Source organism: Echeneis naucrates, chromosome 3 (assembly GCF_900963305.1).
Source record: "Echeneis naucrates chromosome 3, fEcheNa1.1, whole genome shotgun sequence".
Taxonomy (NCBI): Eukaryota; Metazoa; Chordata; class Actinopteri; order Carangiformes; family Echeneidae; genus Echeneis; species Echeneis naucrates.
In genome coordinates, this window is record NC_042513.1 from 14,519,731 (window position 1) to 14,535,372 (window position 15,642).

General features: G+C 41.5%; 1 protein-coding gene across 1 annotated transcript in view; it reads left to right on the plus strand.

Moving 5' to 3' along the window:
* Window positions 1–15,642, plus strand: part of iqgap1 (IQ motif containing GTPase activating protein 1) — a 38,825-nt gene continuing 23,183 nt past the window's right edge. Inside the window, exons 1-2 of the mRNA XM_029497677.1 lie at window positions 1–46; window positions 1,044–1,146. Coding sequence (XP_029353537.1) covers window positions 1–46; window positions 1,044–1,146 — 149 coding nt within the window. The remainder of the gene's footprint in view (window positions 47–1,043; window positions 1,147–15,642) is intronic.

The window sequence follows — 15,642 nt, forward strand, 5'->3', positions numbered from 1 at the left end:
ATGTCAACTTCAGACGAGACAGACGGACTCCGGCCGAGATATGGCTGTAAGTTCACACTCTTTCTCTGCACACCTCACCTTGAGATGCCAGCCAGCCAGAGCTCAGCCCTGATCGTGCACAATCTGCCCACAAACTTCAGAAAAAGTCCGATTTGATTGCTCAAGGCGCGCTCAGTCTGGACGCTTTTCTTTCTGACAGCATGGTTTGAGCATAATTTGGACTTCCGCGTTTCTTCATCGATGCAGAGAGGAGACACAAGGAGGGGGGGTTGCTTTTGGAGTTTACTCAACTTTTTCTGTAGCCCCTACTAAGTACAAGTTACCATTTACAGCCCAGGTCCGTTTAAACATCTGCCAAAAATTAACGAGGGTGGGGGAAAGAATCAGTTGCACAGAGATGAGAGAAACTAACCCGCAATTACCGCCCATAAAATTCAATTTCTACATCGCAGTGATCAGGATTTCAAAATAAAACATTGGTGTTGGAGACTAGAAGGAGTCTTTCAGCACACAGATCCCTCTACTCCAGCCCTGAAACTGAGGCCTTTTCACTGCTCAGTTTCTGAGCTGTGAGGCTAAAACCTCCCACCTGGGATGTGACAGGAGGTTAAATAGGGGCCTCTTTGTATTGCATACCCTCATCCTGCCCCCCCCCCCCCCTCTCTATAATTTGTGGGGGAAAAAAACAAACACTTCTTTGGGGAACGCTGTCCTGTGTAATCTCATGAGAATGCCCCCCCCCCCTCCTTCATTGTTGTTTTGTTTGCAGCATATGAATAACTGTGCCATTTACAGACAAAGCCATCATACAGTCAGTTCACATCATACAGCCCATCCCTGAGCCAGACTGAGCTCATGTGTTAACAGGCTGCACAGATGACTAATAAATGAGGCCGGTCTCCTTTTTGTCAAACACCTCGGTGGCTGTGGAGAGGTCCTCTCCCAGCATCATAATAACGGAGGCATGTTATTTTGTGAAATAACATAATTTCATTACTGCTCCTGTAAGAAGCTTCCCTTGTGTGTGTTTTTGTTGTCTCCAGCTGTCCTGGATGGCGTGGAGAGGCTCACGGCAGAGGAGATGGATGAGCGGCGGCAGCAGAACATGGCCTACGAGTACCTGTGCCACCTGGAGGAGGCAAAGAGGTGAGAGGCCAGAAGGTGTTTCACTCACAGTCCCGTTGGAAAACCCCCCTCCTGCCATGAGGTTCCATCTTGTTGTGTAGTCTGATGATTCAGCACAGCTTTTGCTACATTTCACAGATCATCAGTCTGACACTGGTTAACTCAGCGGAGGTCATCCTTCCAGAGAAGTGCATGGCATATTGCTAGTACTGATGAATTTGCAGAGACTTCTTATGATGCCTTGAAATTGTTTGTCTAAGTATAAGTTTTACAATAACGAGACAGGCAAAGAAGCAAATATTTGCAATTTGATCATTAACCGAGAATTTTTTGTTTTTGCTTTTCATATTGCACTTTTCGAAACTGCTGCATTTTCATTTGCTGTCCATGATTCATCTAGAAATCTGTTCAATGCAGTTTTCCGGACTTATTCCAATGGAAAACTGTAAAAAATCACACACATATCTGGGTTCAGACAAGTTTTCACTTTGAAGTTCAGAGGAGAGGAAAAGCAGTCAGTCTTGCTGATTTTGAGGTTTGTGTTGATATCTTGGACTGGGCTCTGATTTGAGTGTCATGTCTGACCCATCAAGACTCAAGTAGCTACTAAAACCATCTGATGTAATAATCCCGATTTCAGTCAAGACTTGGCCCATTGCAAACTGTTTCCTCTAAATGTGACAGCCATGTAGTCACAACAGGCCAGCAGCTAATGCTTTGTTTAATAAAAAAAATAGGCGTAATAAGAGAATACGTGATGAGAAAACTTGATATATATAATTAAAGAGGAAGTTTAAATGAAGGCAGATTTTAGCTTCTTAAGGAGGTTCCAGTTTGTGTGAGCTCCAACAATGAGCATAGCTCAGTGGTTAAAGACTTTTCAACCTGTTTAGATTTAACTCTGGGCTCTGACCTGCTCCTGCAGATCTTACAGTCCCGTTTGGTTCCATTTGAATCTTTCATAAATGTATTTAGTGCCCTGTAGACAGTTCATAAATAACTAGAATTGTTGTGCAGACAATGCAGGATTTTTTTTAGTTGGTACATTTTGGCGTCGTAGAAAATAGAATTTCACACATTCTACTATAAAATTCAGATTCAAACTCACAATACAGAGACTACAAGTCTGTAACAGAATTGATGTTCAGGATTGTATTAAACCTGCATTCCACCTAATGACCAATGACCAGGGCCAAATTACAAAGCTGCAGCTCACAAACTAATGGGTGGCCCTCGGTTTTAAACTGTCACCTGTAAAATTTTACAGGTGAGTTTATGTTTACGTTTACGTGTGAGTTTTGGTGATATTTTAAGTTGGATTTGTAGAAGATCTTAGTTGAAGAACTGCAGTGTGTAATGCTGTTTCAGAAGCTCCATCAGATGCTGCCCAACTCTGAGTCTGGACATGATGTGTGAAGATATTCGTAATGTAAATGTAAATGCAGATTTATTGAGCAGCAGATTGATGCTGAATGCTCAGTTCAGGTCAAAGTGCAGCTCATTAGAGTGAAAACAGATGATTTCAGAAAAAACATCATATCCAGCTTCTGGCACAGCTTTGTGTTTGTTACAAACTCACACACACGCGCACGCACGCACACACACACACTGTGTGTCAGTGACATTTGCTTGAGATTATTAGGGGCTGTATATGGTTGCTTTTAGTACCTCGGGAGTCGACCCCTCAACAGGCTTGCTGGTTCAAAAGAGGAAGGATTGTGCGAGACAGGAAATGACTCAGTCCCTGTTGATTTAAGTATCTCCCGCTGTTGCCACAGAAACACAGAAACCCACAGTTGTCATAGCAACAGGTTCCGGTGTGAGTGCTGAGGTCCGTGCTGTTCTGCTGCGAAACGTTTTATACACCAATAACTAAGCAGAGTGGGTGTGTGCATGCTTGTGTGTGCGTGCTTGTGTGTTTGCATCTGACCCTCATCCTTCACCTGCTGCGTTTTTGTCACCCACCTCTGATTTTCAGGGAAATTCCTTGAGGGGCCCATTCTTTGTCCTTGATCTGTCATCTCTCTCTGTGTTGCCCCTAATTCCCTGAGATTTCTCTTCCTGCTGTGTGAAGGAAGTTGCTCAGCAGAGTTGTTGCAAAACTAAAATCACAACATTAATTTTTCCAGTCATCAAAGAGCAAAGCCTACACCGCTTTCTCCACACCTCCTCTGACTGGATTGCATTTTTGTCAGTTTTTTTTCTGCTGTCGTCATGTTTCAAGTTCTACTATACAGGAAGAAAATACAAAAACGCAGAAAAGAGCTTGAGCTGTTTTGTTTTGTTTTTTTTTTTTTTTTACGTTCTGTGTGTTCATGACATTTTCTCTCTTGGCACACCGCGTTGTCGGGTTCAGATGGTGTAATGTCTCTCAGGGTGTGGGCCAGTCTGAGTGCAGCTGGACCAACCACAGCCTAGGAAGCAGACATTCACTGAATGGTTTCATCTCTGTCTCACCAAGCCAATGTGTAATAAGATGATGTTTTCATAGCTGCTGCTGAGAAATTAGAGTCTGTTGATCGCAGAGTTTGACTTTTGAGACTGATCCAAATGACAGCCACAGGCTGAAAAAGAAGGCAAGGCAGAAGTACACAGAGGAGTTCCTCCAATATCCACAAGTGTTGCTCCAACACCCAGTCAGTCCCCATACACTCCCATGATGACTCTGAATTTTAGTATGATGCATCCGTTTAAATTATAAGAGAGTCGAGTTGTGAACTTGCCACAAATTGGCCTGCACCCTGCCCTTCCTCTTAGCCCATATTTGGATTAGCTGGGTTTTAGACAGACTTTGGCGCTGCCAAAATGAAGATGATAGAGCAGCCCAAATCTGAGCCAGAAGCCTACAGGTCATGTCACGTACACTACGTCCTTCGGTCTTGCAGACTGAGCCTTTTTAAAAAGCAGCTATTCCTGTCACATGATAATCCCCATTAATTCTTAATCACTTTAAGGACTGCATGTTTCCTCATGTAATTCAAGAGTGAAAGTTCAGTCTTGACCTTGTTAATAATAGTGAAAGATGGGTCTCCCTCATCCTCCATATCAATGATTTCAAACATCTGCACTGCCAAACTGGTTTGGCACTTGCATGACAAACAGCACCATATATTTGTTAAAAACAGGTAAAGATTTACAGATGACTTACAGATGATTTACAGTCTTGTATTTCTAAAAGAATCTTTATCTACGGGCCAATGACTCCTGAGGCGGCGCTATCACATCTCTTTTCTTTCTACGCTGCTGCTCAATTATCCTCCTAATTAAACCTTCAAGCTGTGTTTGGTGTTTACGAGCACGGAGTCCTCACTGAGAATCTGCCTGTCGACTGCTGCGATTGGAGATAAACCAGCTCACTGCTGGTCACACCTGAGCCTGGGGGGTGCAGAGGTGGGTGCAGAGTGTCTGCATCCCTCTAAGACATTCCCATCATACCTCTAAGAGGTATGATGGGAATGTCTATGAGTGGGAGAGCATTTACACTTGTAAACTTAGCGGGGATGGTTGTGTCAGAGCAGCGTGATGGACTTTAGGATGAACTTGGTTGTTGCTCATGGCCTGTCAAGACAAAGATGCAAATAAGGTTATCGCTCTCATTTCCATGTTTGAGACTGCATTTGAATTCTCAGTAATCCCTCTGCTTCTGCTGGCTTTTCAAGAAGGGACACATTCCAAAGTGATGCCCGAACTCTCAGTTTTGGGGGAATGTTGTTCTCTTTATCACTCGTCTATTGCCAGTTTTTTTTTCTGGTAAATGTAAACTTGTTAAATTTATAATAAAATGCACCAAATGTCCAACCAACAGCTCAAACCTAAGGATGCAAACAGCTTACAATGAAAGAAAGGACACAAACTTCCCCCTCCTGCTAATGAAGCTTTCCCTTCCTCTCGCTCTCACGTTTTGGCTTCTTCCTTCAGTCGCCCTGGGAATGCAGTTTTGGCATGTTTTTCTGTGCGATAAGTCCGTGTATTGGTCGATGCACGGTGCTAATGGTGCATCCTCTCTCCGTGCTACAGCATGTCAGCAGAATAAGTGCTGTCTGAGGTCAGGATGTCAGGCGCATCTCTCAAGCTCGTCCTCCACGTGTCTCATCCCTGCTTCCTGTCACCGCTCGCCACAGTGCGGTGAAGTGAAGCTCAGCAGATGTTTTTGGCAAGTGACGGGCTTAGACGTTTGAGACAGATTCATTACAGATTCATCAGCAGAGTGAAAGTGGAAGATGAGCGTTAGATTTGTGTTATGGCGTGGAGTAGAGCAGAGAGCAATCGTAATTGGGGAGGGTTTCAGATTGTAGGATAACTGTTAAGTGTTAATTTTTTGTTTTGTTGTCATTGAATTTTTTTCCTTTCCTACTCTTTTTAACTAGAATAAAAAAAGCGTTAGCTTTGTCTGATTGTTGCAAATGCCCATTAGATTTTGCAGAGTCACATCCTAGTTTAGCTTTTCTAACGAACTGGTACGTAACAGACAGCTTCTAACTTCTACTTGAAGTTAGAAAACGGGGCATTAGTTTCCAATCAGGAGCTTTTGGGCCTTGAAGTCTATAAAATGTGCTCTATTTATCATGTAGCACTATTTTTTTTAACCATTCTTAAATGTCATCTTTTCCAAATTTCAGTTCACCTGCTCGACGGTTTAGTTATATACGTCTCTATTTTCTCAGGACAGCCTGGAATAAAAGTATGGTGATGCATGGCTATATAAACAGTCATATAACTGTAAAGAATAAATGAAATAAAATAAATCTGAATTTCACAGAGCTTTATTCATATTACCCAGTGAACAATAATGATGAAGGCTTGGGCCATTTAAAACTGATTTTAAATCTTGTGTTCTGATCAATGAGAAAATGAATATGAGCTGATGGATTGTTGCGTCTGCAGTGTCCAACAGGGATGTGTAGGGGGTGTAAAAGAGACCAAGGGTTTTACACTTTTTAACACCCCCTGAACTCTAATTAATGATACACTGAACAACAATGAAGTGTGTTTCAGTGTTTTGCCCTCATATGTAGCCTGACCATACTCTCATATTTGTCCTTCACTCCATTCACCTGCACTCATTTTAATAAAAAAGAAAATCATTAATAATTCAGAAATAGTGGGCCTTCGTGAATATGCAAATACCAACCAACCTGTCTTGTGAAATTACCACAGCTCCACAGAGAGTTGAGATGAGGTGTGTTGTTGCCCTCAGCTGTTTCCAGGTGCTTCTCTGAGCTTCCTCTGGTTTTGACACGGTGCTGCATGTGTGATTAAACTGACTCATGATTAGGTACTTTTTAGATAGATAGATATACTTTATTTATCCCAGGCTGGGAAATTGCAGAATTTGAATGTATCAAACTAAAGTAACCTGCAGCTCCTAGCAAAATCTCTGTAGTGCTCTTATTATTATTATTATTATTATTATTATTATTATTATTATTATTATTATTATTATTATAGGAATTACCCAGACTGAATCCTGATGCTCCTTTTTGTGTGTTTGTGTTTCTCCTCCTTCAGTAGTAATTCTGCGTGGTGTTGTTTAGACAGCATTAAACAATGTGAGCCACTGTAATAGTGCCGCAGAGGGAGGACAACCAACAGGACTGACCGCAGTGTGTCAGCCACCAGCATCTAGAGCACGTCTCAGACCTACATTGTCAACCTCCCTTTCTTATTGCTGTAACTCCCCTAATCCACTTCATTTGCTGCGTAGCTTCATGTCGCAGAGGCCCCCAACCAAACCCCCCCCGCACCGTGCTGACAGGCTGGTGCCCATTCAGGCCTGTTTACAGCATGCACAGATGCTTCTGCTGTCAGAACCCTCTCTAATTGGTATTTTGTGTAATTGATTCAAATGACAGGGCCTGGAAACGTCACAAGAGTTTATGGATTTGAGCAAAATGATGAAAATGAATGCATTCAACCAAGATATGGCCTCTCTCAGAGAAGGCTGTGCGGATTCAGTATCAGCATTATGGAACAATTTTATCCTTTGAAGAAATTGGTGTTTGAGCAGATTTAGCAAACTGAGCAAGACTCTCTGTTTCCTAATTTAAGAGATATTTCCAATTTCTTTAACTTTAACTTTCAGCTACAAGGCAACTAAGTGGATTGCCCAGAATGTTGAAGTGTCCTTTAGCATTCAAGAAACTGAAATACTTGTGATACCAGCTCCTGGGAAACATGAAATAAATAAACATACCCCTTCTGCAGCTCATTAACTATGACAACCACTCCCCATCTGTCCTGTGGACTCAACATAATTGCTTTGAGGTGTTTTCTGTCTGAGCTTATTGAACATGAGACATTTTGTTACCAAACATAGTCATTACCTTTTTATTTTACCCCTGATGATTATCTTTCTATAATTTCCCACGCTCCAAAAAGAGAGCGGACCACGTATTATTTACATGAGATATATTGACTGTACACACTGAATAAAGCTGTCAAAACGTCCAGCAGACGCTGAACAGTAACCTGCCTTTGCAGCATTGGCTCTTCTCCAACCTCAGACCCAATCAGGCTTTCATGCTGTCTCTGTGGTGACTTTGTGTGCCAATTTTCTAGAAATGCTGCGCTTGGACTTGATATTTCTACTCCTGTGCATGAGGCGGGAAGCTGTGGCTGTGTATGAAAAGCAAACAGTTCTGTATGTATTCAGAAATAGTGCTTCACAAGGAGGTGTGAGACAGAATGTGGGTTTTTTCCAGCATTCAGGAGGCGTCCCGTTCAATTCTCATTAAACTGTTAGACAGTTATAAGCCATTTTAATGGTTCCATATTTTCCTGAGTTTCACTCTGAGTGTTTATATCCTTACGAATCAAAAACCGTTGCCGACCTGCATGGATGTATGTGTGTTTTTCCTCTGACTTTGATTTTACTGTTGATCCTTCCTGTTTAGGTCATATTAAACCAGCACTGATTTTTGTGTTTGTGTTTCAGCAAAGATCTACCACTGTCTGTTAAATACACAGCTGTTTTGACTGGAAGATGCCAAAAATCTGAAAAATAACAACAACAAAAAAAAACCCCACTTTCTAAAGAGGCTTGAATTTTTTGTGTCAAAGTAAGTGCCACTAAGGAATGATAGAAATTTCCCTTGAGAAATAGTTGTCGTCGTCGTAAGAAAAAATAGCAAAGTTGTGTGCTTATCAGGTTACATCACTGGCTGGTGAGTGAGGTAATGTGTTCATTCTCTGGTGTTGTTATGCATTTTCACGTTTATGTGCATGAGTGTCGTCGTGTGTTCTGATGTGTGTTTCACATCCTCGTGAAGTGAAGCTGCTTCTCCAAAGGTCACTAACACGAAAATGCTGCCATAGCTAAATGCTGCTGTGCCACTGACTGTGGAGCATCGATGCAGAAATGAACCATGGGAGCAAAACATCTCTGACATTGCCTCTGTCTCAATTATTGATGTATTTACAATATAACAATAACCTGAGTTCAGCACCGTGAAGGAGAATGTGCTTAGTTGAGTGCTTTTTGAATTAAAGTACATTTATACTTTGAAGCCCTTTGATTCATTATCCTCAGATGTTTTTCCATGTAGTTAATAATTTTAAAAGCACAGTAAATTATTCAGCCCCAGGGAGCAGCTGGTTTGCATTTTATCATCGTGCTGTTGTGATATTGTGTTCTGGTAGGTCTGGAGAATAGGACTTGTAGGCTGGAGCGTCTCTGTTTCACCACAGTGCTGACTGTGCTCACAGTGCACATCAGTTTTGTGACATGATGGTGTGGTCAGGGTCAGTTTCTGCTCACTGAGCTGAAGAACTGAAACACTGCGTATTTTTAAATACTCTAAATACTACAAAATAATTCCTCATTTCAACATTAAAATCCAGCATTAAAACTTTAGAGGCTCCATATTCTCCACTGCAGGACAAGGCCCAGTTCTCTCCAGCTCTGGACCTTTGCCTGTAATTTCCTGTTTTTAAACAATTTCCACACACTCTTGTGTGTAGCTGCTTCTGCTGCTGCAATAACTCTTGCGTAACGCCGAGTCCTCCACATTGTCTTGCCAACAGGAGAACAATGGCACAAGAGTGATGTGTTCAACACTTGGCACAGCAATAACGACCTTTCCTCATCTGACTGATAAAGAGCTTTCTGTTCGGCTGTATCCAAATAGGAAACATCTTGATTTTGTCTATTAGATTCGGAGATTAAACACTTGGTCGCTAACTGATTAGATTCTTGGGCTCCAGCTGCTTTTCTGGTTCCAGATGTGAAGATCTGCTGCTGCATCACATAGTAAATTCAATAAAATTTCTATTTATATGGTGCCTGTTCACAACAGAAGTTATCTAAATACGCTTTCCAAACCCGACAATTCCCATCAAGTGCAAGTGGAAAAATGAAGAAAATTAACTTTAAATCTTTCATTGCTGGTTGAACAATACTTAAATCTGAGAACTATGTTTTGTTATTTTCTCTCACTATAAGTACAGCAGCAGTAAATAAGCAGCTGATTGATTGACAACCAAAATTATCGCTAGTTGAGGCTTTAAATTTTCTCCTCTGCATAAGCAGAAGAATGCAGGTTATTAAAGCAGGTGGTAATTATCATGACTCAGAGAAGACAGAATGGCCCACTGAGGCTTTAACTGTCTCTGAGAAATGAGATGAACTTATTGACACCACTAAGAGAAAGATGGATGTTTTTGGGTGATGGTATGAGAAGGTAAAGGGGAAAGAGTAGCACTGGAAAAAATGTATAAAGCAGCTAAAAACATGTGGGAGTCAGGGGAAAGAGCAGAATGACGTGCTCAGCCTGTTGAGATGAACATTATTTTGCTGTAAATTGGCGGTGTGAAGTGCTGCACTCAGATTGTAGGGAAAATGACTGCCGCTGGTTGTTTTCTGGGAGGTGCCGAGGTATCCGAGAGGAATGGGTGAGTCACACAGTCCAACAGCCAATGGCCCTGAAGAGCTCTTCCACTCTCACCCCTCCCCACCACCACCACCGCCGCTCACCTGTGAAACCTGAAACTGCAAGTTACTCTTCCAGTTTGGATTTCAGGAACAGTCCAGGAAACTTTGAGACAGCAGTTTCATTTGGCTGATACTCCCCTCCCCCTCCTACTTGCTTCTGACTTCTCCCAGAGCCAGCAATTTGACGTTTCTGTTGTTGCAGCTTAGTTTTTGGGCGCTCAGCTGGTATTTGCTCTCATGACCTGAGCTGAACAGCAGGAACAGTGATGGCTGTGACGCTGCTGGTCATATGTGACCTGATGGGTCAATCGTTCTCAGGAGGAGGCCTCGAAGACCAGAGTGGGTTTAAAGATCACAGCCATTAATAGTGCTGCTTCTACTAACCTGCCACAAACTTCATCAAGGGAAAAACATATTTAAACATTTGTATCCTGTGTCAAAAAGCCAAGACTTTTGTCTCTTTTGTAGCTTTTTAATAAAATATATATGCAAAGATATAAAACATAAAGAGCAGATGGATTTTAATATTTTTAATGGAGCCAAAGTTTCCTACCCTAATCTGATCTTACATTTAACATTGATTGTCTTTTCCTTGAAACCATTTTTAAATGTTCAAAGAGCATATCATATCATATCATATCAAATCATCAACAGTCAAGCATCCCAGCACCCCCTCAACCAACTTTAACACACTGAGTATACGTTTCCCTCAGAAACAGAACGGGTACAGTGTGGGCCCAGCTGCTTTCACAACTTGGCTCTTGCTCCTCATTTGTGTGCTTGCTCCTGTCATTTTTTTTTTCTTCCTCTAATGCCTCTGAGCTATATCCTTTAGACACAATGTTTGTCACGTAACACTGGTTTGATTTGAGATTATGAGACGATTCAGTAATTTCACTTAATGTTGAACACACCCCAGACCTGAATTATTATGCAGCATCACAATGGAAGAGATTGGAGGGTATTGGCATGTTGACACTTAGCTGCAGCAATGTGTTGTTTCTTCAGCATTTTCCTCATCTGTGTCAGGAGTGGACTCAGGCTTTTATACTACATGGGCACCACCTTGGGTGGGTACGTACCTGTGCAGTAGAAAAAAAAAACAACAACAAATAAATAGGATGAAATAGATCCAATCAAATCAGATCTGTCTGTAAAAGCTTGTGTGAAGTGTAACTGGGACTGCTGAGGTTGTTGAGTGAAAGTAAGGGGTACTGGGCACTATGGTGTTGTGGTCACTTGTCCGACAGCACAAGAAGAGCCACCGCACTCTTCACCACACACAAGTGATACGCCTCAGCAGCTGTTCTGTAGACACAAGGCCTCCCTTTCTTGCACCCATGCAGCCACAACGGTATTGTCATTCCAGGGACAAGCAGAACAGGAAATGTTGCCAAGTTCCGACACTATGCACCGCTGTCAACCGTTTTCTCCCACTCTCCATCACACTTAAGTGTAGAATGAGCATCGTGTTTGATCTTGTCACGCCTGTCTTGTGTGTTTATGGTCAGACGTGCATTATTGAGTATGTTTACACATACATGGTCGCTTTCCCTGGTTCAGCATGAACCAAGGCTCGAGTGGTGGGTGGGTTTGTTCTACTCTAGTTTAAGTTTACAGCTCTGTTTGAAAACCTGACCTCCAACAGAAAGGCACTGGAGGTCGGAGGTGACGCTATTAATTCACCTGTTTCATCTGCCAAAGAAACCAGAACCAGAACCAGAAGCTCACAAATCAACTGGTAATTATGAGCATTTGCTGCAGCCTCATGACAGTACACAACATAACTGGTTCCCTTTGGTAAGTGGGAAGTGTGGCGTTTGCTTAACAGCATAACACGCATTAACCATTATGGGTTTGACCTGCTCCACTTGTATGTTTAATGGCACAAATTCAGAGCATGGATACAGAGAAACTCTGCATTGCCATAGTTTCTGTCTTTCTTTGCTGCTCCTGGCAGACAGGTACACTCAGAAATAGGAGAAAATCAAAATTTGTTTTGATGCCCAAAAAACTGCCTGACAAACCAAAAGTCCAGCCGAGGCCAGTTAGGCTCTTAGAGCAGCTCAGATGCTGACTTTGAAATTTCCATTTTCAAAGCATTGCTTTCATGTAAGCACGTTTGAATAGGTGCCATCTCAGGGGTTGTGTTATATTAGTATGTGTAACTACGAATGATCTGATGCACAGCGAAAGTTTCGTCATTTGAATTATAGACAATCCTCACTTGCTACGTGTGAAGTCGGATTCAGCTGCTGGCTGATCGGTTACACTAACGGTACAACAAGTACAGTACAATACTGTCATAGAGCTGGCTTCACTCTTCCACACAGTGAGTCAATGACAAAGGTATTAGGCCACTCCCTGGGAGGGACGGGAGGGAAAAGGGAAGTATATAACTGAAATCTAATGTTTCTTCATCTCTGTGGACTAAATGTTACCAGCAGGGCTCCTGCTGCTTCTCCACTCTCCCCCACTGCAGCCAGAAAAATGTGTGCTGCAGACCTGAGGTGCTGTACTGCAGCAGGAAGACGGAGGATGCAGGAGTCAGTGTGTCTTCCTGAGGAGACAGTGAGACTCTTCCTATGAGATTGACCTCTGACTTCAGCTTCCTCCTGGATGAGATGGGGATTCCTGGTGTTGATGTGTATTTCTGTACTGTAGGATTGTCCGATTTCTCTCATTTATATCAAAAAATTAGGCTGATGGACGGAGGATTCCCTGATGTTTTTGACCTGTTTGCTGTCTGTCATGTTCCTTTTGGGCACAAAATTTTTGGTTCTTTTCAAACTTTATTTTTGTTTATTAAGTTCCACACGTATCCTACTTTTAATTTTCAGTTAGTTTTTATTCCGATATGTCTGCCTGCTGCATTACAGTTGTCCAGAACTGTGCAAATTTTTAAAACGTTGCACTCCATCTTCTTTATTTATTCTCCCTGGTCCTACATATTTATTTTGCATCTGGGTTTTTTCAAAGAGAAGCTGGAGTTCCTCTTCAGCTGAATAGTAAATTGAATATTTTAATAATCCAAAATATAGATTTATTTTCACAGTCTGTAGCATTAGCTATGCAGGCCGTTTAGATGCTTTATATTGCCACAGTTATGTGGCAGTTATGCTCCTGTGGAGCTGGTGGCATAATGCTGACTGAAGAAGAGCGTAAACTCTTGATTATTTATTTATTCATGCTTTATTTCAGCGTGATAAGACATATTTAGAATCATCAATGAAAAATGTGACAGTGTTATTGGAATTATTTTTTTGGAGCATGTTACACACATAATTAGACATCGGCGCCGAACACTGAGGCAATAAAGCAACCATTTGTTATATTATTTTTGATCATTTCTGATGTCTGTTGGATGACATGTTTTGGGAGATATTTGATAATATCCAGCTTAACATTTCCTGTCATACATTCTTATAATAAAATCTAACTATATAGTTATATTTTATAAAGAAACATTTGGAAGAATGAAGTGCTATATATATATATATATATATATATATATATATATAAACAGCTGAAATATTAAAAATATAATTGCATAGTATTTATATTACATTACAATAAGTATGTTGAGCTACATTGTATTATTATAATAACATTTTAGATATCACCAGAACAGAGCCCTCACATTGTTTGTCTGACTGTGTGACTTAATTGTTGAGATTCCAGACGACACTTTTATAGTTGTGGTGGTTGTTTTTTTTTTTTTTAATCTTTTGGTTGCTGTCTGACGTTGTTGGAATCTTGTTGTTGGCATTTTGAAAACCCAATCATAGCAGCTGTGTTTACCGGTTAAGTGGAGGGTGTGTCAGTGTTTGTGCTCTCAAAGGTTGTGCAGCCCTGATAAAAGAGCCATTTGCTTGTGGTCTTTTATTGAGCCTTTCACTGTTGCAGTGTGGAGTGAAAGCAGGAGCTTGTTCCCGGGCTGGCAGGTCCAGGCCCCGCTCCGTAGCTCGGTCACCTTGCCCTCAATGGCAGGCCTGTGTGGAGAACTCATGTCATGACTTCCTGAGAGGGAAGTTGTTTCAGCTGCTGCTGCGCTGGGTTGCAGAATGTGCGTGTTACTTTTGTTTTTGACATATTTGTATGACAACCAAATGCCTTAACAAGCATTAAAATGTTAGGAAAATCCATGAGAACTAGGCTTTATTTCAGGGTTAGGGCCTGTGTTAGGTTTGATGTTGATTTTTTTTTTTTTTAATAAAGCAGAGTCAGCAAAGTTTCTTATATCTCTTGTAATACGTGTGTGTATGTGAGAATTACAGGGGAGAGTCTGTTTGTAGGAATAAAGGAATATTTGAATCCCTCTCAGGATATAGTTAAACTTGTTGCTGCATGACAGAGACTTTCGTTACAGTGGAATAAGAGCGTTTTCTTACCAGATGAACGGAGATGGTGTTTACTTTTTTCTAAAGGCCGTGCTTGCCCTCTGTGTCTGACCTCACACTGTGAAATTCCTCACAGCTCACGAAAAACTCTGGGTTTTCGTAATCAGAGGTGATATTTGAAAATAAAGCAGAGCACATACTGAGGAGTGGGAGAGAGGAGAGCAGAGGGAGGTGTCCTCATGGAATGAGGCTATTAATCTTTGATAGAGTGTCTGGCCCTCTCCCGAAATAATATCTAATAAGAAAAGGTTTCTGTTGAAACCAGTTCTTCAACTCTATTTGTTTATTTACTTTAGATAACTGTACATTGCGATATCATCACATTAATTGGAAAGACTGACTTTGCAGCAAAGACAGTCTGATACATAGCAAGTGATGTGGTGAAGGAAACAAATTACAGGAGTGAAATGAACCGAGATCAGTAAGTTATTATTCTCGGGGACTGACCTGGGCTGGTAATGTCCTTAGTTGCTGGGAAAGGATGAAATGATGTGGTGGAATCCAGTCCACTAGGCCTGCCCCAGTGTGAGAGCTCAGCATGCCTCCCATGTGTCCCAGGGCCAACATGGGCACGCCGCAGGAATGTGACTGCACGGTATGACTGAAGAAATGAAATGTCACACATGAAGAATGCTGGCAGCTCAGGAGGTTACCAAAGGCCATGTCAGCTGTTTTGTTGTCTTGAAGCTGCAGAGCTTCATTGATACAGCATTAGCTTTGACAGGCTCTAGTGTTATTTAGACTTCGACACAGGATCTAACATGTGGGAAAGGTGGAGTTCAGTTGTGTTTCAGTTAATGCTTTCCACATCACCAAAATAGTTGTGTGTGCATCATATGCAGTTTGGCATTTTCCCCTGTCAGTTTAAGCTATCAAGAGAATGCTCCTCTTTATTAACATAAGCATGCTAAAATACTCTGCATATTGGAGGTCACTCTTCTTAAAGGTATCCTGCCATGAACTGAAATGGTATACTAATAGTCTTCTTTTTTTTTTATAAATTTTTTTGTTTGTTTGTTTGTTTGTTTCGCATTTTTTTGATTTTGTGATTATCACTGACATTTAGATTTTCTGAGTTAAACATGTAAATCATCTTCTACAAGGGAATGTAGGACACTGCTTGAGGGCAGTGCACAGCACCTGAAACCAGTTCTACCAACATCAGTGCATGCAGGAGGAATATAAAGG